The sequence below is a fragment of the Schistosoma mansoni genome, chromosome 1, assembly GCF_000237925.1.
Source record: "Schistosoma mansoni strain Puerto Rico chromosome 1, complete genome".
Lineage (NCBI taxonomy): Eukaryota > Metazoa > Platyhelminthes > Trematoda > Strigeidida > Schistosomatidae > Schistosoma > Schistosoma mansoni.
This window is the reverse complement of record NC_031495.1, coordinates 12,182,068-12,207,014: the sequence shown is the minus strand read 5'-3', so window position 1 is coordinate 12,207,014 and position 24,947 is coordinate 12,182,068. Positions and strand designations below refer to the sequence as shown.

Genomic DNA, 24,947 nt, shown 5'->3' with positions numbered 1-24,947 from the left:
ATGTTTAAAATCGAATTTTTTCTTAAACTGTATAATAAAAACATTTATCCTTTATTAAATCTCGTTCTGAATATTTCGTTTACCATTGCAAAATTCCTTTTTACATCGTGAACTGATATATCATTTGACGAACTGTTTAAAACAATTAAGCACTGAACGATTTTTTTTGTAGTTTCTAAACTTTCTAGCATTACCTATTCACAATTTCGCATGGATAAAAACACCTTGAATGTAGATGAAATCAACGATAGAAACTTGAATAAATCAACAATAATCATTGACATAAAATGTCATGATATGAATAGGAAACGTTTGATTCCCCTTTCATATTTTATATAATTTATTTTGCAATCCATTGTTTATGAAGGTGTTAACTAGCCGATTGTTTGGATTAGCAGTGGTTAAATTTTTTTTAGTTTGCATAGATCTAATACTATTGTAGTAATTAGTTTATATTAACTGTACGTATTGATACATAAACTAAAAATTGAGCAACTTTCATTTATCATTATTAGCTATCTCTTCGACTGCTTTTTTTCATTCATTTAGAAGTATAATACCTCTGATTGATGCTTTGACTGTCCAAGTTACATCTTCTTAATACCAAACTGAAAATGGATTTTCAGTTTTTTCCACTTTGTCATTGATTTTTCCATGCCATTTAGTTCCAGAAACGGCATATTTAGTTATAAAAAAACCATTAGTGTTTTGGCTGTTCGTTTAAAAAATTAAAACTATTCTTAAAAGAAACGTTATTCCGTTTTTGAGATGGAATGTTCTCTAAATTTTACAGATCCAAAGAAAACTGAACCAGTAGGTTAGTAAACAAAAAATCAATCATGTTATATCATACAATTCACCAAGTTTAGTTTTATTTGCTGGGATTTAGGCTTCACTGTCTTTGAGTGCTGGTGGTACTATCTGATTGCCCTAGCGGAAATGGTTCGGGGTTTGAACCTGTGGGACAACGGTTGAAAGCCGAATCCTTTACTCACTAACCCACCGCTCCACATAGTAAATTCCTAAATCTATAGGTTTTAATTAACTGTTATTAACTCCATGGTTCAAATATTAAAATTTCCTACCATCAATCCAACACTACAAATGAACTTTTTAAGCGCTTCATTTTTTTCTATATTTTATCGACGAACTTCTTTTATGATTCAAAATTTGTTAGGAATTCCTTCCCAAATAATCTCAGTTAATTTGTTCTTTTGTCTTTATTTTACTAATATTTCAGTTCTTCTTTCATTCAATGGGTTATCCATATTCTAAGATAGCTAGTGTTTGTTCAGGCAATACTTATTCCAATACTGATCATGTATTAAATCAGTCACAAATTATGAACATGGATAATAATAATAATAATAATAATAGTAATAATAATAAACCTCCGCGATATTATATCGTATCTGTAACAATGATGCAAACCAGTCTTCGATTATTAAATTATATTTTACAAACAGCATTAAATCGTTCTGCCAAAGGAGTGGATTTGTTCGGTGGTGATGGTAAAAAGATTTTATCCATCTTTCTTGTCTTCATATGGATGATTGATAAATCAGGTACATACTATTTAGTTTCTTTTTGTTTGGGTGAATTTGATTTTAATGATATGTTTTTATTTCAAACCACCTTTTTTGTATCAGACAGCACTAAAAATAATGTCAATTTGAATACAAATATTTTTAATCGAAACTCATTCATAGTGTCACGTCATTTGAAGTAGAAACAATATGAATGATTAGGATTGTAACCACTATCATGAAACTTAATTAGCATAAATTTATGTTTCTAGATTTCATGTATCAGTGATAAGTTGCATCAAATGTCAAACATTTTTGAATTGAAGCCTTAAGGATATTTAGTTAATCTACATTTCTCATAAATTTTGTAGCTATCAATAACATCTTAAAATAAGTAGCTTTGCAGGCGTTCGACCCCTCAAGTTTCAACGAATACTACCGGCTTGAAATGTTCGGTCAAGTATCCATATTATGTTCTGACATACCCCGCATAAAACTCTTCTCTTTAAGACAGGTTAACAGTCTAACGTTCATCTACCTCTACCTACAACTAAGTATGTTGTTCCTTCCGATTGTTGTCGTTTTCTCTGTTTGTTTTCCGAATACAACACTTGAGGATTATCATTTAATTATTTAGAACCAAGATTTTCTCAAATTTACTAGTAGAAATTGAACTAAATAATAGACAATCTCTTACCTCTTCATTTTTAATTTCCATAAGTAAAACAATTTTCAAACATGAATGCTAGTTAACAAATTCCTTTAATTTATATAATGATATACCCACAGAGCATGACGATTTACAATTTATTGTATAAAAACACATATTTTCAGTGATGGCCAATAAGCAATTATCCTTTCTCTGGTATATGACATTTATAAACTATCCAATGTTAAATAAAGTACATACTAATTTTGAGTCATTTAGCTCAAAAGCAATCACTACAAACCTAACCAGTAAAATTCAACCACCTTTAATTATATCTGAACTGTTTTCATTGATTTTTGTCAGTTTCATACACTTAAGTAATCCATACAATGAAAGTTTATTAGGAGAGAGAACTAAAGGGTTTACCACCTCGGTCAACATTTTAGAAATCAGTTTTAGTTTACTAACATTCCTGACGTACATATTTTACTCATTGCTTTATGATGATAAGTTTACAGATTTAACTTTACCGTTCTCATTTTGACTGTTAAAAATTCATCTTGTTTGTGTAATTTGTCATGTAAGACTTCAAATGAGTTCTGCTGTTTTATCAAGTTTAACAAATAGATACTAATTAATATTCATGAAGGGAATAATTCTATATTCTGAACATCTATAAGTGAACTGATTGTTCTTAGCATTTATTTACTTATTCATCTTATTGGTTAGATGGTTCATTGAAGTTCTACTTTTTACTCAATCTCGTTCAAACTATTTGTCACATTGGTAAATCCAAGTGAACTATTGAAGCTAAGATTAAACGAAACGTATTTAGAGATTATAAGCTGAAATATATGGTGGCTAACGATGGAATTCAACCCGCGCGTTTTACTGTGTTTGGGACTCGTCAGCCGGATCAACTGCGGTCCTAAAAGTCAATGGCAAGACTCAAATAATCAATACAATTGAATTTTTAAAGACGTTATGTAGTGTGACCAGTCCTACATCCTAGGCATTTGAAAATATTTGCCTCCCTTTATTTTTTATTTATTTGAACACATAAATATTGGTACAAAGAGGCACCAGATACATATGCGGCTCACAAATCTCATTTGATTTATGTGAGGGCTGTGATACTGCCCAGGTGCCCAAATCGAAACAGGTGGTTTTCTTAGGGGGCCACACCCGGAGCCTTTGACCTGAAGGTCTGATCCACAAGACAGTGGAGCATCGTGAGGAAATGCAGTCCCATGGTAGCCGGTGACCAACGATTGGCTCATACGCCATTTGTTTCATCAGGATACTGGAGCCCATGTGCACCATTGGTTTGTAATCAGGGTTTTCCAAGTCCACTAGGTGGACTTTCCGTGCCTCCCTATCCAGCTATAATACTCTAATTGTTTTGGACCAGTTACTACCTGACACTTTTCCTTAATTTTAAAGAATAAAATTCGTAATGTCGTGCAATCACTTATACAAAAAAATCTTGGTTGAATATAAAGTTATAGATTTATGAACGATGGTAATTAAAACTAAATGATATTAATCTTCATATTCTAACAAAAGTATTCCAAAAGTGATACACTCACTTTAAAAATACTTTTTGTAAATATAGCTTTGTAGTGAGTCTATTTGAGAAACTACCAAAATTTGTATACCTTGCGCAATTTCAATGCTGCCTTTTGAATATTTTCATTAATTCGCTGAAGTATATCAAAGTTTATGTCGCTATAGTATAACATATGTTCAAACATTTTTCATACACTCGTGCTATTAAAATTAGGATTGAAATATTAGTCAAATCCTTTTGATAAGTTTGTAATTCTTGATTTGTTAGCTCTGACCCATCGTTTAACAGCCCATCTATCTTATTCATTTTGACTGTTTTGGTACTCATGATAGAAATAGCACAACACTACTATTTCACATTTTGATGTGTTGTTGAATTATATAAATTTACTTTCAAAGTAACCAATTATCTCATATATGTATATATATGAAATTGCCGAAAAGGGTTATTTCACCAAAGTGAACTTTTTACCGAACTCAGTGTTCATTAAAAACACTATATTCGTGTCTACTGTATAAATTGCTTGTATTACTTTTCTATATGTTCAGCATGTCTTTCTGAGTATACAACAATTTGGTCTAAATCAACCAACCAACATATGATAAATGCTGTTCAAAGAATACTCGATGAATATGCACAGCAATCGATAACAAAGTCATCGTCATTATTACCTCCAGAATTATCTACAACAATCTTATTAAATAATTTACTCACTCCTTTATACCCACCTATTATGGGTTTATGGTGGCCTGATTCGATTTCTGCATCGACTCTTTCTCACTTTTGTGCCGCAACTGCATCAGTTGCATCATTTTCCATATTAAATTCCACAACGAATCAAGCAAGATTAGGAAATATAGAAGGTGGATTTATCCAACCATGTCAACTGATTGGCAAGTGTAGACTGTTACGTTCTAACTTTATTCAGTCAACGGGATTAGATATAGTTGGTCAATTAAACATTTGCACCTTAGGTAATTGTTGTATTACTTTAGTTGTATATTTTTTTATTATTTTCCATATCAATAATCTATATTAATCTAATAAATGTTAAAATTCAGCAAACTATATTTTTCTTTGGTTAGTTACAGTATACATATATTAAGTTGCTTCAATAACAACATTGATAACTAAATTATCAAATTGGACTGCTAAAACTACTTTGAAAATAGCTTCTTATATTCAAAACTAGGTGTTTTTGTTGTCCTGGTAAGTTTACTTTCCTGTGACGCCCGATTCTGACAGTGATTTTATGAGTAGTATTTAGAAATTCCAAAACAAAAGTAAAATGTGTGAGTGGTACAATTTTATTTTCAGCTGATAAAAATTGAGAATTGAAATTTACCTATGGTGAAACAGCGGTAATGAATATTACCCTCATATTTCCATTAGACTATTACTGGCTTTCAATCATGAATAATCCTGACAACGATTACTACTTTTATTGTCTACTTTACATGCACTACTGAATAATGATAGGATCTTCGAAAATCTCATAGTGTTTATATCTAAACAACTGAACCTACAAACTGATCTTAGCAGTGAACTTAAATTGATATTATCAGTCCCTGGAGTCTCATAAATGTAAGTAATATCCAAAAGGAATATAAGTAAACTGGAAGATGTATCCTGAAACCATGCGGCGAGTAATCTGTGCCCTTCGTGAATTATCGACAACAAGAAAAAAATTACAGAATGGAAGAACATTGTATTTCATGAGTAAATAGTAGCGTTTATACGATCTGACAGAAAATATAATGAATAAATGTTGGGACAAACATAATTTTTTATTGTATAAGTTAAGCTGTAAAAAACTACGTGGTTTCCACCTCATTTGTTTGAGAACCAAAATTTTGATTGCTGGCTGAACAATTTCCTGTGTTAAATCTCACAAAGTGTTCTGATAACTAAATTAATTTTCGGTAAATCTATTCGATGATTGTTATTAAAATTTTGTTTTTTAAACATCACATCATATATGGAGCTTATCCATTTTTCTATAAACTCAATCATATTCTGTTTGTTTTTCTTACAGGAATTTCTCGTCTCCTACATACTTTGAACGTATCCAGTTCATACAGTTACAGTTCAATTAATATGTCATTTCATGAATCTAATGATGCGAAAGCGTCAGAATGTATTAATTCATTTGTAAACCTGGATTTAGATCATTTAATAGTGAACATTACACGTCTTAACGCTATGGGTTGGTTAGATCGTAGGGAATTTGAAAGAATTTGGACAAATTACTTAGAATTATTATCCTCTGCGTCAGATGCTCAGCAAAATATCTATTCAGTTAAAATAGAATCTGATAATGGACAACTAACAAGTTCAGAGGTGGGTTGATGAACAGTCTCTTCTATACTGAGTTTACTCTAATCAAAACTCAGACATGTGTTTGTAATTTACTTATTTAATTTGACACTTTGAGATAATCCTTAGAGAACTGTGTATATTCAAGACATCTGTTTCCTTGCTTACCAGTTATTTATGAGACTCTCATGCAATACTAGATGAGTTTACGACCGTTCAGACTATGGACTTCCTTCTTTAGGCAGCAAATTATAGCTAGAAATAAAGTGATTGTAAATTTTCTCAAAGTTCCTGACTCCCAGTAAGCTGAAACCTTGGTTGTATAACTTTCTTCGCATAACTTGAATTTCATCTAAATGTCATTAGATCCTCACATTACATTTCATGGTACATATAGTGATTCTTCTTAAGATATGAGCAAAAAAAGTATCGTAATGATGTCTATGTCTATTTGATAAATATTAATTATTTACTATGATGGTCAAATGGATGATTTGCTCCATAGAACCGATTCCAATCGAATAGATTTTCGAAAATAAAACAATTGCCCAACTAATTGATTATATATATATATATATATATTAGGAGACTAAAGCTATGATTTTGATTTAAAAAATATTCAAATAATAAGCTACACCTATGAGGTAACAAATGGATAATCAAGGACGAATATAAAAGTTATAAAATAACCAGTGATTATTCATTTCTACCCTTCTTCTGTCGTCGCGAACAGTAAATATTGGAATATTTCGCTTAGATATTTTCTTTTTGATATATGCACATCATACGCACAGATTTTTTGTGATCAGAAGTTGTTAGTAAACATTTTTTTAACCTGTAGGAATCGATTGAATGCAATCAGTCTATTGTAATTGGTCTACGCGGTCTAACACGATTGCTAATGGATACGTCATTGAAACCTCAACCTGGTGATACATTGTACTCTCGATTACATCATCACTCTCGCCTTGGAATACCACATTTCTCTCATACAAAGTAAGCAGATAAATCACTTTATTTTTTAAATAAAGAGTTTATGGAAAATATTCCAAAGATTGATTATAAAAATTTGTAGTGGGTTGTATTATGTCGTTGTTGATATTCTGACTGAAATCTGATCAGTGCTATTTAACATATGTGGATCCTGTGCGAATTGCCTCGATGTAGCCATTATGAAGTAAGTTATTTGGAATAGACGAATTTCGGCCGACAATGAAGTCCAGGACGCTCGTTTCATCCTGTTTAGAACTCGTCTGCTGGATGTACCCTCATATCAGAGTCAACCTCCACGGGACAAAACGCGCGCCTTTCATTCCAATGCTAGGCACTTCTCATTTATTCTAAATACAATAGATTACTTTAATTTGGTAGAAGTTAGATTTGCCTCTCTAGTTAATTCACAACCACTACCCAATGTTCACGTCATAAAATGCTGTTGATTCCGGACAATCTGTATAGGTTTTTAAATTCTCTATGGCTCTCTCGTTTTCGTCTACCAGCATTTGTTTTATTATTATAGCTATCTTAAACCTAAATTATAATAGTATTAACTTTGTAAATATCTATAACATTATTTGACTTGATGACCCCAGACAAATTGAACGTTGAATAACTTGTTCATAACATATGTTATATCTGTTATAAATTATATCGAAATGATTTTTTTGGATAAGTGACTCAAGCAGAAGTTTACCAATCAATCCTACAGTCTAACATAAGATCATGCACTTCAACTCACATATCATTAATTATCTACACTATTAAAGAGGCTTTGACCAGAATTAAAACTAATATCTGTTGCATCGTGATCGAGCATTCAAAGGAATTCGTAAACGCATCCTCTATGATTTTTGTTTCTGATCCAAATTTGTAATTATTTACGTTAAACGGTGGTGAACTGTTATATGATTTAACACACAATAGTATAGTATTATCAGTAGTCAATAGTTGATTTAGATCAGTTAGGATATCAAAATATAGAAACCACCTAAATGGAAGATATTACTGAGATTAATAATCCATATGAAGTGTTAGTTGTTTTCACCAATACACTAATATCTCAGCATACAGTAAGGAATAATTCTTAAATCTTTCTTCCCTCAGAGATTACCTAAAGCATGGGACGTAAATCAATATTTTCTCCAAATATCTGGGAATTTCCACTGTCATTACGAGTGGAAATTGCAAAGTACCAGGATTTTAGGAAATCGAATCTGAATTTTCTAAAATTATGAATAACATTTAATTAGAAGCGCCATCTAATTAGCGGTAATAATCACTGTGTGCCGTACTAAATAATAGGGTATCTTGAAACAATCCAAAATCACTATTAAATAAATTCGTCCCATTTATTGACTACGATTTGATTTCATTCATTTGGAATGTTTCAACCTGATTGGTAGCGTTTTATGGACTCACGTTTTGTGCTATCCAATATTCATTGGTAACAGTGTATTTAGGAATGTAGCGAAATTCCTATACCGTTTAGAATTTTAATTTTTATTATTAAGGGATACTTTTTGGAAATATTACGTTTAACCTGTTCAATAAAATTAATTTGATCAGTAACAACTGTTTGTAGGCATTGGTTCACTATCTACAAATAATTTATTTGTGATTTTGATACCGATTATCACCCTTTTTTTCCTCATTTCTGTTAAATCTTTCTTGCATCGAAAAAACAAAGACTTGGTCGAAAATTGATTTCATTACTAACTATGATTGAACGGGAACAGGATTACATAAATAATTCTAACGAATACTCTCTAATATGTACAACATATTCGGAACATATGAATCGACTAAATGAGACTGGGGATTTAGAATTAATTAATTTAGAGCGTCTAACAAATTGGTATTTAGATGGTCCTAGTCAGTTTGCTGTTGATAGATTAATTCGACGTTTACGTATGAGAGAAAATCCTAATCCAACCGTATGGTCATCCGTTGTTGAACATCCCAGTGAAAGTGAAAAACTACAGTTAGCTACGCCACAATCTGTTACCCCTTTACAAAGTGAGTTTGAATAGTTTAAAGAATTGTATCTCTTCAGATTACTTACTGATTATTTCTTATTTTCCGAGTTATAGATAACTCAACGACTTCTCAAACAAGTGAAGGTTGGAGTGACTTTATGTAATTTTGATTGGGTGAAATTAAGACAAATAATCAAGGTTGTCACTTTTTTCATACTGCCTTACTATTCATCTATTCTGACTTCGCTATAACTACGTTTTATTGTTGTTAACGAACTGATTACATATCCATCGGGAAGGATGTGTGGGGCAACTGCTCCTACGCCATAATTCGAAGCGTCTGAAACGATCACAATTGGCAATAAAGGATCATAATACATAAGTAGGAGGTCTTAGGATAGTAGTTACTCAATTATCTCGAATGCTGCTCAACGATCTGTTGACCGACCCAATCTTGCTTTCTTCATCAGGATAAGAGACAGAAGAGGGAATTGGTGGATATGAACAACAAGAATAAATATGAAATGCTGCCGTCAGCTAGTTATTGAACTACAAGTGATACGAAGGAAGAAGTCATATTAATTAAAAGAAGAAAGGTGTTTGGGGCCCACAAATATCCCCTAAAAAAGTCCCTCGAAGCCCAAAAAAGACTGAAAGCACATTATCCAGTCAGTACTAATTAAAAGCTTAGAAACTTCTAGAAAAATGAAGGATTACATCCCCCGTTTTAATTTGATCACTACCTAAGTCGTTAACATATTTAGCATTTTCCTAGAATTTTCTAGGAGATCAATATCATCCGAGAACCTATAAATTAGTGCGATTTTATTTACGTAAATCAATCTTAGAGCAAACTTTTTATTCATATTTAGCGCCCTTTCTCATGTTCGAGGTCATGTGTAATACTTTGGGATTATAAGAAGCGTCTAGGAAGTTATTAACAAGCGTTTAAGTAGACAACCTATCAGAAACCACTGTAGTTTGTAACTCTAGATCTTAAGTATATGATTTGTTTGGAGGGGAAGCAATAAGTGTGATAAAATCGTACAGGTTTACCAGGTATTTATGGTATGGAGAGGCTGTGCATTTATTTGTGCTATGAGGGGGGAACAGATGAAATGTAAGTTAGCTGAATTATTGACCAACTGTAAAGCTAAGGTTAAAATAGTGTATAAATAAATATCTTAGGTACAATTTTCCAATACTAAGAAATAAACGTCTGTATTGTTGTGGGTCGTCCTGTTCATGAAACTGTTACTATAAAAGCGATAAAATTAAATGGTATCACATTGAGGTGTCTACATATAGTAGCTTAGCCTTTAAGTTACATTAACGTCGCAGAAAATAAGTGAATAATGTAACCAGCAGTGTGTTACTGCAAAAATTAGAACTTCATTGACATAGATTTTAAACTTGAAGAGAAAATGATTTCTTTGGAAGTTCAAGAAGCAGCTGGTTTTATGTGCTAGTCAATCATAACATTCCTCTAGGTCATTGTTAACCGTATAGTACTGTTTAAAGAATAAGTTGGTTAATTTAGAAAGCATCTGTTTATGGATATAATATGATGACATAGTTTTCAATCATGAATATGTTATTGTCATTATTGTTTAGTATAGACCATAAAAGACTTAGTTTCTGAAATTTCATAGTTTAAAAATTTCAACACTGAGCATTTATATAGTATTCTAAAATCGTATTCGTTACTCAACCAAATCAACAAAATAACTCTCTACACTTTGATTCGAACCAATCACTAACTATTGCATTCCCGTAACAATCGTAGCCTTACCCTATAGTCCGCTATTAATATTTGTTCTTTGGATGGTTTAAATTATTTTGTTTTCACAAAATAGTCTCCAATTACTGGGTCACTATTACTTTGTTCTCAAGAGAAAAATTTTGATTAAAAATAAACAAATAGCCATACTTATATGAACTACAACATCGTTTACAACTGACCTTGAGATACATTTCGTTTTTTTTATCAGTTGACAAAAAATCAAACCATATTCCTTGCTTCTAGGTTTCTCACTTTTTGTCAGTGGAAAAAATAAACTTGTCTTTGTTTACTGCACACACAAAAAGGATAAACACAAACATTTGAATGACTAATTTTGTTTTCTTTTCATTGTTTTTCGAAGGATGGTGTTTTGTGGGAATTTCTCTTTCTTGTAATTGTACCTGTATGTGTGTATGTCGAACATTTGTCTGTTAAAATGGGACAAGAAGCAACACAGTCACTTTCATTTAAACCGAATAGCACTGTATAATATAACGTCATTACTACCTAGTCCAGTAACTTAGTTAACTTTTCAAGGAAGCGTTTATCCCAAAATTTCATTCAAATTAATACCTCATCAACAGATCAAGTTTATTTCGAAATACATATAAACCATATGATGAGCAAATAAGCTTTTGACTTGTTAATTCATTTAGTCACCTATTAGTTGTCCCTGTAAAACCAGAGTTAACAGTATATCATATATTGTCCTCCCGTTTTTTTCTTTCAAACAGTTAAATCTTTGTAAAGTAGTTATTTGATCCAAACGCCCTTTCTTCTATCTTGTATGACGTAACAATCGGACCTTACATTACTTTGAATGAAATACTAAAAAACATCTGACGGTTAAAATACACTTCAGCTTTATTGGTCATTTAATTAATTTTATTTGTGGAATAATCCCATAATGTCATATGTGATTGAAATTAAAATATAATGTTGACTCTCCCAGTTGGTTGGATGAAGCCGAAACAATTAATCTCCTAGGTCTACAAAAGTTAAAATAGAAACAAACACATACAAATCTGGAAATACTACTGTGCACTTAGAAGCTAACGTTAAGTATAGTTTTTCACCAAGGATATCTTGAAGATTTGAGTATGCTCTCACACCAACGACTGTATTTTACATTGCTCGAGACTGTATTTATTTCATTTAAAGAGGATAGATTCTTTAAGAGTTGGTTTCTTCAATAGGGCCATTGAGACTAAAATTTACTGTGAAGTTTGGCTGAGATAAAAAAATTAGATAACTGATGACTACTGTTGATATATTCTCTGGAAAATAAATCTCTGTTTTTTGAGTAGCTGAAAGACTTCAAGAAAGTTTGTATGTTTAACCACCATTCCTTTCATTGTTATATATCGATAAATTTTCGTTCAGAACTGTTGTTATGACGTCCGTAATTTCGTCTATGATACACGAGCGAGTGTATGTTACTAAATTTAATGGACATACATTCTATCTAGCCTGAATTTTAACTGGTTTTCATCAGTCTATTCTTTTGGATAAATAGAAACATAAAAAATAACTAGGAAATGTGGAGTTTCGTTAACTATGTGAAATCATACTACTACTAATAGGTCGTATTTATAAACCATTCTATGTTTTCTTTAAATACTGAACAATAATACTTATAAACTCATTGGTAAGAGTAATTTTAGCTTCTAAAGGCAATCAACGGCAACCAGATGTGGATTCACCTTGTATCAGTGAGTCATTTCGTTAGATGAAGTATTTGGTTTCCCTGCATGTTCTGTTTTTCATTGCTCAGAATTCCGGAATAATGTATATTTTACTACTACACGTCAATAACTTTTAAAATCCTACGGTCAAATGTACGATCACATAAACTGAGAGTATTTTAGGCTACAAAAGTCGATTATTGTCCATATTATCTGATACTAAGTACTTAATTGACAATATTACGTCCCCAACAGAATTTTTTTTAAATTTCTTTTCTATTTCTGGAACTATGCACATACCATACTCGTACAGTATCCTGTTATTTATTTCCATGTTTATAACGTTTCCAACTATTTCCTATTGAAAAATATATAATTAGTGAATGGTTACTACAAAATGAACGATATTAATCCTGTTCTGTAAAGATTACAAAACCATACTAGCAAACCAGTGGAGCGGTAGCTTAGTGGTCAAGGTGTTCGCCTTTCAGCCACTAAGTACCAGGTTTTATTCAGTCCATACATAGAGTTTGAATTGCATGATGATGATCATACCTGGTTTCCAAAATTTGTGGTAAGTGAATAAAGTTTCAAATCTCGTGACTTAACTGTAAGATATCGAAAAAGCTTTCGCCGGAACAGTATTTTACAAAGACAGTCTGGATTTTATATGCATTTGTGTTTCACCATAAAATGAATACTCATATTTATCATTTACATTAATTTTCCACTACTTCTTTCTAGTTTCAAAGTCTAATCATCGCCCAACCAGTATTCTTACATTACAAAATTATGAAGATCCTTTATTTTCATGTCTTCAATCATTACAACTATTTTATCATTCATGTCTTAAGCCGGAACCTTTCACTATACGATCTGATAATGAAGATATAAATACTTTATTGTTGGGAACTTCAAAGCTTGTTGATTTATTCACATCTAATTCAACTATTTCCTCTTCTCTATTAAATAAAAATTCTTCTAAACAAATAAAACAGCAAACTTCAACAGTGAAAGGACCAGCTTTTGATGTTTGGCAATCAATTCTCCAATCAGCTATCATTTTATCCGATTTATTTACAACACAAGAACAATTTATTTGGTTAAATGATCATTTACAAGATGGTAAGGCAATTATTTATTTATTTATCTACTGTTATTGTTTTTATTATGTTCACTTATAAGTACTCATTGTGATAGTCAATAAACCTTCATAATTATAATCCAGACTTAACTGATGATATCTCATTACATGTACTAGCCTACTACATAAATCTGAATCGTTTATAGATGTTGTATTTTGAAATATGACACTGGAAAATGATAAATGGATTACCTAAAAACTAATAATAATAAAATGATTATACAGAAATTATGTGAGATGGGCAAGATCAAATACGTTCAAAACGTTAAAATGTTTAATAAATACATAGTGTAAATAGTACACCAATCTATTACCATTTTGAATCATATGGTATAAGATCCAATTAAGCATTACTGACTAAATAATTGAGTGAGGATAACTTATGTTGATGTTTTTTAGTTCGTTTCACTTTATCAATTTTATCATTAATTCAGGTGTTCCTTTTAGGTATAAGACCAGGACATTACTCTAGGGAGAGTAAATTGTAAACCTAAATATTGCCTAGATCACACACTGGTTTTCCATTTAGTAGTAGTCTGTTTCTCAACTCTGACCAAATACCCTCGGTTCCTTGCCTCCGACCATCTAACACCAAATGGACTGCATCGCGATTGTCAAGTTACTTAGAACTAATAGTCACTAGAGTTTGATCAGCGCTAAGTACTCTGCAACATGACACTGGTTACTATACAGTGATGCATCAGTATAAAGACTTCAGTTGTATGAACCTCTAGAAATTAAGCTATCTGATTGATTATATCTAATGTACAAAACAATTCTTATTTAGCAACTTCCTCATTGGTATATGCATATGTGTGTATAACAGTTATTCTAAGCACTTACGTAAATAAAACTTAGTACTTAGTCTCAACGTGTCCCACAAAAAAAGAACAATGCTGAATGTAATAATACATCTAGTCTTCAGTAGAGTTCAAATCTGTCTGGCATGAGATAAATATTGCCAATGACGATAAATGATGGTCATCGCGATATCGTGAACTGTATCAAGTTGAAAATTTAAATCATTAAATGCCATTTCAATAGTCTGAAGGCTAAGCACTTGCCACAAGGTCTAAAAGACCCTAGTTTAATCCTTAATTGGATTATGGATCCGCAGTGCTGAACATTCGCATACTACGGCGAAATACCTGTCCATTACCTACTGGTTTTTAATTGTTCTCTATTCAAAGTCAGTCTGTAATGTTAAACTTTACTTTTCTGCTGATATCACTATTAACTTAATTATTTGAATTTATAATAAAAGTGAGTAGATTTTATCCTTTTTTTCTTTTTTTTAAATAGCATTAAAACAATTACCGACATGGGATGAATTCCAATCACCAATACATATATGGTTAGCATTAGGGATTTCAAAATGTACAGCAGTATTAGAATTAGTTAATAGTTCACCAACTAATTCACATGTACTTCAACCTTATTCACTTGAACCAGCTGTAAAACAAACAATGAATGCTATTAATTCTAGTTTATTAACAGTACAAAATGCTGGTTTACATAGTGCAATGTATTTATTACATACAGCATTATTAATTAGAAGACAACCATATCAACAACAATTACAACAGCATAGTCCACCAACTGGTTCATCATTGTTAAATGAACTTTATACATTTGTAAGTTTTTGATTGGTTATTTGGTTCATTAGCTTTATTTTATTTGGTGTTAGGGTTATAATTATTAAAGTTGGTTTTCATTAATTCAACTTGCTTAAAGGAATATAATAAATCAAAGATATTGGTTAATAATTATGTTAAATCTCCTGACCTATCACGCTTGCTACTTCATACGGTACTGTGCTCATAACTGTCAAGTCTCTCACTATATTGTTAAGTTCCAAAGTTGAAAACTATTAGTATAGAGTCTCAAAATTCAGTCAGTTCATGATATACCATAACAGTCATTCAATGATGTGTTAGTCAATGTACGCTTCTATTCCTTGAAAGATTAATTTAATAATTTACAACTTCTCGATTGAGTTTTCCCAGTATATATGAACATAAGAATTTCTAAAGTTCAAAATGGACATCTCAACACGTATGTATTCTAAAGAGATAATCCGATTGAATGCAAAATATCAATTTTCATTTCAGGAACATCTTTCTTTTAATCTAAAAGCATGCAGATAATAAAAGACCTATTAAAATGTAGTTTTTATTACGGACTAACATCATTTAAACTATTGAAAACCTGATGTCACTAGGTAACCGTAGAATCCTAGTTTGAGATTCCGCATCGGTACATTTTTACACATGCCATACGAGTTTAAATGTCAGATCTTTAGATCTAGCAGTAAGATCAGTACTGTTTAGCTAGTAACACCAAAATAAATAAATCTTTATAAAGCTACCAAAAATTTTATTGATTGTAAAAGTCAAATACCATGACATGTATTTGATTCTGTTAAAGACTAGTTTGATTCACTTTTCTGTACGTCAGAAAATCACTGTCCTAATACCGATCTATACAAAGTTGGAATAACACTATTTTCCTAAAAAGAATTACATTTCTATATATTTCAATTTTTTACTCTGTAGTTATGCAGTTATTTAGAAAAGAAGATTAACACTATATTCTGTAATTCAATAACAACGAATTTACTAGGCACAGAAACATTAATTAACCAAAATTTATCCGTTTCTTCTACTGGATCATCCGGTATGAAACGATTCATGCAAGCTGTACTTCATCCAGGTACTGCTAGCAAAATTACTAATACTTCTAGTGTGGAACGAGAATGTGAGTTTATTTTGTCTTTTTGTTTTGTCTAATATTTTTTATCAATTAATGCTGTGTGAATTACATTGTATTCTTGAAAATAAACAGCAAATAAGTATGTTTTAATTTACAAAAAACCGTATCTTCTGTAGATCTACAAATGAGTTGGAAGAAATATTCAACGCTAAACAGATATTTGATGTCAAGCATTAGTGATAGAAAACTATTTGCGCTAAATAGTGATAGTAGTTAATCATATTAGAATATTGTGAAAACATGATATTCTTTGTTGGTACTCACAGTTCTTAGATAACTAAATCCTACCTATTGTAATGAACGAGGACTTCGTTAGGGTAAACCGATCTATTGCTATCTGCAAAATCACACATTTCCTTTGTAAAATATGAAAGCAATATATTGAGTATACCATTTGCACATCTTACTTGGATTGTTCTTCCATTCCTGTTTCTACTTCGATTGCTCCTGCTTTTCTTTTCTCTCAGTAAGAATTCTACTTCCAGTTCCTGATATATACTACTTAAATCTAGCACACACCACATTATAACATCCAAAATCCATCTACTCTATTATACAATAAATATTTAAAATTGAAAAACATTTTAATTGAATACAAATACCTTCTACATACATACACTGGATAAATTATTCCGCTTATTCTTTGAGATTTCGTACTTACCTACGCTTGTTACCCCTCGTGGAGGAGCATAGGCTGCCCACCAGCATTTTCCATCCAACCCTGTCCTGGGAAATCCTTTCCAGTTTTTATTCATCTTTTTGATCTCTGTTTCCAATTCCCGAGATAGCGTGTTCTTCGGCCTTCCTCTTTTCCGTTTCCTTTCAGGATTGTAAGTTAGCGCTTGCCTTGTGACGCAATTTGATGGTTTCATACTGATACTGTTATAAGTAATAGTGATAAATCTCCTAATTGAACGCTTGAGTCGGTTTCTTAAGCTTTTGTAGTAACCCTAGGCTAAATCTACATGATGACTTGAACACGACAGAAAAGACGCGGAATATGGAAAGAACGCTTTATTCCCAAGGTAGTTTATGTACAGAAAATCTAGGGTTTTTATAGCATTTCAGATGACCTTGGGCTCCTGCAAAGTTCTGGAACCCTTCTAAGCAAAGTAGCAGAATAGGTAATCATCCGACCAGAAATGTGACATGTGACTTTCCACTTCCTAGACGTTTCTGAGAAACTTCCATTCGATGTTGATTACATAAGATGTTTCCCAGCATTTTCAGAGCCCCTTTAGTCATTTTCCGAGGAATTTTCTGGGTCTCCCCAACAATTAGTATGGACAATATGTCGTCACGCAAAACCTTGTCAGCCTAATCTTTTTTTGAAGATAACTTTTCTTTCAATTTCGAAATCTTTCTTTACTTATTGATAATAACAATCATTAGTAATAATCGTTTAAATTTCATTTTTAGCTTCTATAATTCAATTATCAAACATTGATTTGACAGATCATATAGAACAACATCAACTAATGATACTTTCAACAGCGTTTTTCTTAACTGAACATTTTTCTGGTCCACCAGTTTTTCCGATTGTAACAGATTCAGGCATTGGAATTACAGAAATGCTATCTGGTCTAACAGCTATATTGTTCCGATTAGCATCATGTATGCTTAGTGATGTGCCTATAATGAATCAGTCAAAATATACAAATAATGCTGTAAGTAGTTATTATAATAATATTTACATTTCTTTTCTAATGAATATGTATATAAACGCAGAAATAAATTATTTCAGTTGAATAACGTTTATTTCGTTAGATTTCCATAAGCTCCTTTCGATCTAAATATATTTAGTTGTTGAATATCCAAATGAAGTTTAATGTAATTTATAGCAATGATGTTGGTCAATAATTAAGGTAATCATATATCTGTATAGTACAGCAAAGATTCGAATATAGTTTGTTGTGATTTTTAGCCTGGTTAAATATCACATGATTTACTTGCCAATTAGAATACGACTTATACAATCTTAGCACTGTGTCAAACTAATAATATATTGACCGGTATGAGGAGTCTAGCGTCCTTATTGGTCCTTTGTGCTGCCTATCCTTTCCTGTTGAGTCCAGAACACCAATATTAGCATCCACTATACGGATCGTTTATTTTAAATATACTTGATTTAAATGCAAACCAACCAGACCACATCATACCACAAAATAGGAAATAACGTTTGTACAAGATCAAGCCAAAGAGTGGCTATGATTGTGGGGGATTGTAATTATTGTTAATTAATAACTGGGTATAACTTAAGAATAGTAAATCGTATCATAGTAGTCTATAGGTTAAAAATAAAGCTTATAATAAGAGGATTGTAAATACACATAATCTAGTTCTTGAATAGTTATACAATAAGAATATATATATATATAATATTAGTCCATTAATCGCTCTCAGCAACAGCCTACTGTGGGAGAGGACAAACCAGCCTCCAGATGAAGAGGAAATTAAAAAAGACGTTGGAAGTGGATAGGACATACATTACAGAAATCACCAAACTGCATCACGAGGCAGGCGCTAACTTGGAATCCTAAAACGAAACGGAAAAGAGGAAGGCGTAATAACACGCTATCTCGGGAATCGGAAATAGTCGTCAAAAAGATAAATAACATCTGGAAAGGATTTCCCAGGACAGGGTTGCATGGAGAATGCTGGTGGGTGGCCTATGCTCCTCCACGAGGCGTAAGTAAGTAGTAAGCAGGTAATTAAACGCTCTCAGAAGTTACTCATAATTTAGTCTGCGCTAGGACATAACACAGTTAAAGTGATTAAATACATTAATAGGACTAAATGTCAGACAAAACAGGAAAAACGTTGTAGAATATCAGTCGAACCAATAATAAAATTTTTCAGTACAAAATGAAATATATATACACAGAGCGTTCGTCAATAACAATATTTCGAAGTCTGATGAGGTAAACTCACATCAATTGAAATAACAAATACCAGAAAGGACTAAAAAAATTGAAAAAGAAGACTTTAATCAAATAAGAGTTGTATCACCATTAGGAATGGTTGTAGGTACTGCGTTATTGATATTAGAGCCTGAAATTTGGCCAGTCTGTCGGAGTCACACGTCGAATGTTTGAACTAAGAGTTTAGGTTGGAGCCCAGGAGTGAACGTCAACACTAGGGTCCTGGTACATTCAGTTGATGAGTTCTAGATAACATGAAACACATCACGGATTCGACTGCTAACTACAGTCCTTTCTATTCTACGTAAAATAGAGGCTACTTTACCAGGACAGACAAGGACTGATAACTCTACTATACCTTTATTCACCGTTACTTCCACCTGTGCGTATAAGCTACTTCCTTCTAATAAAGTAATTATCAGTGGTCGAACAGACAGGATAATCTACTTTAAATTACATGAGTATGTTTCAAAAGCCTTTTTACTGATCAGCTAGTAAAACGGAGTAATACATTTTCCTCCTGTCATTTCAGTTTCAATATCCATTGACAGTATCTTCAATACTGTACATAAATCTTATTTTGTCCAGTATTATAATGGGACCATTGCATTCCGTACTATGTTCCTTTGATAGTTCTTTAATTCTCAAAATCATATTTTTCTCCTTTTCTGTTATTTACCTTTGTTTTGTAGAAATGTTCAGCATTGAATACAGGGACTACAGTAGAGTTAAGTTATTCCTTTCCTGTTCATTTGGCATGGTGTCAAGGTATTGAACGTCTCATTCATACCGGACGTCTTGGTAAAGGCGCTATTGGTGTATGTTTTCTGTTTTGAATTTCTCATTGATCTTTACTGGTTAACTGCATAAATTGTATGAAAACTTTTACTAATTTGATTAATATAATTGACTGAATAATTTTGCTTTCCTACTATTCTGTACATATTTTTGTCTACTATAAACAGTGTCTCGGAAAATATGAATGACTTACTAAATAAAACACACATTAGTCAATAAGTCTATGTACTGTAGGTATGTTACTTAGAAAATTTTAGGTTTTCATTCTTGAAAACTTTACAAATCATTGATTGTAACCCTTAATGTAACTTAGTTTGGAATGGGTCGTAACAGATAAATTCATTATTTTTTCATCTTCATGCTTGTGGTTCGCATTATAAACTTGAAGAGAGCCAAACCAAATTTTTAGAGAAAGCCTAACATACAGTACAATAGCAAATTTGGTTCTAATTTAGCACGAAAACATATCAGCATGGCTTGGCAGAAAAATAAACTTAAAAACACTGAATAGAGTTGGATTATTTATTTATACAAGCCAGTGGCTGTCTTAACTCAGTAGCTCATTGGATAAGGCGATGGCCGTTTGAAGTGAAAGACATTGGGTTCGAATCATAGTGTGAGAACACTAACGCCGAGTTGCAGGTATATTCTGCTGATAAATCCTACGTACGATGAAACGCACATCCTGAATTCCACTGCTAACCACCATCCAAATTTACTTAAAAATGTTGAGTAGAGTGTCACAAATATTTATAAAATCCAGAGGAAGGTTGCCAGTCATCGATCACAGTCAAAATTAAACGATTACGCAATAAAGCAATGGAACACAAGCTAACTACACTGACTTGAGCCAAGTCATTTAGAAATAAAACTACTAACTAAACGATATTATGAAAACGTAACACAATAAAAGAAATTTTGGATAATGACGTAATGAATTAAAAGTTATGCTGTGCTTGGAGTTGCTTTTGTTACGTATGTGTAGGGTCTTTTGTATCCGCTATCCTCCTGCTCATACTCGGGAACGGGAACCACTGCAATTCTCACGATGCGAGATGAAAACACAAAGACTGGTACAAATGAAAATTTACTGCCCCTCCAAAAAAAGTCATCGAAAATCACGTCATCACCAAACCAAATAAACTCATTTATTTACTGATTTTGCCCGCATGTAATGAGTAGTTTAACATTATATGGATAAAAAGATACAGAGTGGCTGTAAAACACATATGAAGTTCACATACATAATACAAAAGAATATAATTGTCACACTGAGTGAAAATTCACACCTGTCATACTGAACGAAATTTACACTAAGTTGATACAAACACATTGACCTGGCAAATCTAAAACCGATGTCATACTGATTAAAATGTTACACTGAGAATAAAACCAATATCAAAATGTCACATTAGAAATAAAACTAGTTTCATAAAATGTTACATCAAATTAGAGAAAATGTGAACTCGCCTTCTTATCCCAACTTATCAAGTTTATCTATTTTATTTATTTGAACACATTGGTAATAAGGGGGCACCAAAATACGTATGTGCCACATAAAGTAGTCATCATTAAGTTTGTGTATGATCTGGGGGACTGTCTGAGTGTCCAAAACAAAGCAAGGGCTACTCCCTGAGTCTTTGGTCTAGAGATCTAATCCACAAGGCAGTAGGGCAACTTTAATAAATGCTGTCGCATGGTAGTTGGTGTCTACAAAAGGGTTCGTGCACCATTTGTTCTCTCAGGATCTTGGAGTCCATGTACACCATTCGTTTGGAATCAAGGTTTTCCAGCTCCGTAGTAGTAGCTATATACGCGTGACCATATGAGAGATGAAGAGCGGACTCTCCGCCTGGTAGTTTTTACCTTTTAGGTGAATAAATCAGGTTCCAAGCATTAGATAGCAATAGCTTCAGTGAATTTTGGGAGATTAGAGGTTTTTTATGAAAAACTGAAAGATTTCATGTTGTCTAACTAATTTACTGTGTCTCTGAGATACCTGGAAATCGTACTGTTAAAGGTTTTCATTACTTTCAAGCTTAGATTTTTATTAGCCTGTCCGTAAAATCTGAGATAAGCTCTTCCTTTTTCATTAGATTCGAATGTGGTTTGCGTCACCAATACTCGTTGTTAAGATCTGAGATTGAACCATCTTGTACGGAAACTGAGGATAGCACTACTTTTCATATATTTGTTAAGAAACTAATCCGTTCCCATAATTCTGTTTCATTTTGATATATTTGTTTGTGAATCATAGAGTCTACAGAAAATGTGTATCAATCGAATACGAACCTGTCGCTCGCCCCATATTAGTTTTCTTGCTATTCGTTTACTACTAACTTGTATGTACACAAGTTTAGGACGGTTGAACGATCGCATTCAACATTATAGACGTATTCATCATACTCAACAATCAGACAGTACCAGCACTAATTGTGAAATAAGTGTCAATAATAAAATTAACCAAGTTGCTATGTCATATGAAGGTGAGTTTTATTTGCAATACTTGTTTAGTAATTATGGATAATGAGCGTAATCGTGATTGTTTACATAATACTAATAACGCTAAAATTTAGACTAAAATATGTACGCTGAACATTCATTAAATTTATGTAACTTGATGCGAATGGTCATTGATTTGTCGACTAAACATCTCATGTTCAAAACAAAATTGACCATGAAAACCTTAATGAGGATTCAACTTTGTTACAAGTGTACCATTTAACAAAGTGACTCTTGCTAATCTTTACACTTTGTAGAACAAATGATAAAATATTGATAGATTAAGATAAGCCGGTATTTAACATAATGGACTATCGACTACGTTCAACCACCTAACTAAGTGGGTGTGTAAAATCTTCTGCTGATTTAAGTAATTGACCAATAATCATTGGATCCCGATTGTATTTCAAGTTACTACAGTCAAATTAAAACGCACTTGAATACTCCATATGTATTGGCTATTCGAATTTCCTGATTGATCAGTCTTTTTTGGTATATGTACATCTTCTGTGGACTGCCTCCATATTGCCATTAAGTCATATGGATTTTTTAAGCAAAAATGGGCGGTGGCTAATAGTGAAATCCAGGATACTCGTTTCGTATTTTTAGGACTCATTAACCGGCTGTACCTGCATTCCAGAGTTAATTTTCCCTCTGGAATTCGTCCCCACTACCATTCGATTCAGACGCCATCAGTTTTCTACTGAGCTATGAACTCAGATTGTCATTGGCTTGTGTAATGGGCTGAATTTTAATTCATGTGTACTAATTATTTGAATCTTCCGATTGATATTTAGAACTACAACTGATCAGTCTCTTTTTCAATACTATGAAAAGTATATGTAATTTTTTTTACCTTAGTATTTAGAAATATTCTATAAGGTTCTAAGGTGACCATTGACTTTTTGGTAGCCAGTCGCAAAACATGCCTGGAACCTCAAAGAAATTCTACTTTATCTGTTATTCTTCCCTGTGTTTTTGAATATTTTATCTATGAGTATTAGTGTTGAGGAATTAAGTTAACGACTGACCCTTCTAAGAATTCACTACATAAGCTAGTCGGTTCTGGATACTCTTTTTGTGCTGACAGACATTCAAGACTTTATAGGCCTTGACCGTAATCATTCTACACTACATACATCTTTGAGCTACGAAGCAGCAATAGTATATGCCTTAAACAATAAAATTTTCTCAAGATTGATGCAAATGACCCCATTTTGTACATGTTGACAGACCTGTTGAAGAAATTAATAATAATCAGCTATATTAAACATATTATTGTTTTTAGATATTACTGATAGACGATTTACATCATCATGAACGCTGTCACATGTAGCCAATAAAAATGACTGAATATCTGAACCTTAAATGTTGACACTGTTCTTTCGATGATACTAGGTGATATACTAAACTAAATTTTTAGTTACAGAATTTCATCAACTTGTGAGAGGTTCATTTTATATCGCGAAATATGACTGCACAATTGTTAGTCGTACAATGTTCTTTTCTTTACTCTCTTAATTTGAATATGTACTTCAGATACACCTGGTCAGTGCTCAACGAAACCTGGATCGAAAGTCTCTGACGATAGCCCTTTTGAATCGCTTCCTTCGTCAATTCTACAAGATTCTGAAAATATTGTGGCTATTACACAAGAATCTATCAATTGTCTATGGGAAAGAATTCGTGGTGGAATATCACTTATTAACTCCCCCGTTCAACCTACTCATGGGTTACACATTGCTTGGACAAGTGTTACTGAAGCTCGTTTGATTACAAGATTGTTACCGTTTATCAGTAGTGATGTGACCCAAACTTTTATGTGTCTAATAAGCACTCCAGAATCAATGAATAAACAGTCAAACCTTACCTCGTCAATACTTGACTGTAATTCTCTACCGAATTCTGTTTTAAACAAAGCCTTAGGTGAATTCGCTCGTGCTGATCATTCATTTCCTAATTTAGCAGCTTCAAATTTAACTCAGGTAAAAGTTTACTCGAGTAGCTTTAAACAATTTTCTCTTAAAAAATTTATCATATATCCCAAACAGTCGATATCGTACAACCTTAATTATTTTCACTTCAATTTAAACCCAACCCTTATCCAATATGGATATCAAGTAATGCACTACATAAAATATTGTAACAGCATTATGATGATGTGTGGAAAGAGGTAAGATTGTGGGCGTGACATAGTTATTAGAAAAGGTAGGAGTAGTCTCATGTGATGTTGATGTGCAGTATTAGGTCAACTCATTTGTTGTTCACTGGTGTGATGTTACTTTATCAGTAAATAATCATCCTAT

At 32.4% G+C, this 24,947-nt stretch overlaps 1 protein-coding gene across 1 annotated transcript in view; it reads left to right on the top strand.

Annotated features, from left to right (window-relative positions):
• Smp_165420 (putative zinc finger protein) overlaps window positions 1-24,947 on the top strand; it is a gene marked incomplete at both ends in the record, with an annotated part of 156,356 nt that overhangs the window by 120,436 nt on the left and 10,973 nt on the right. Inside the window, 12 exon segments of the mRNA XM_018793290.1 lie at window positions 1,241-1,565; window positions 4,294-4,719; window positions 5,781-6,085; window positions 6,903-7,057; window positions 8,748-9,076; window positions 13,249-13,629; window positions 14,951-15,282; window positions 16,204-16,405; window positions 17,840-18,087; window positions 20,034-20,159; window positions 22,397-22,625; window positions 24,181-24,626. Of these exon segments, the coding sequence (XP_018647817.1) occupies window positions 1,241-1,565; window positions 4,294-4,719; window positions 5,781-6,085; window positions 6,903-7,057; window positions 8,748-9,076; window positions 13,249-13,629; window positions 14,951-15,282; window positions 16,204-16,405; window positions 17,840-18,087; window positions 20,034-20,159; window positions 22,397-22,625; window positions 24,181-24,626 (3,504 nt within the window).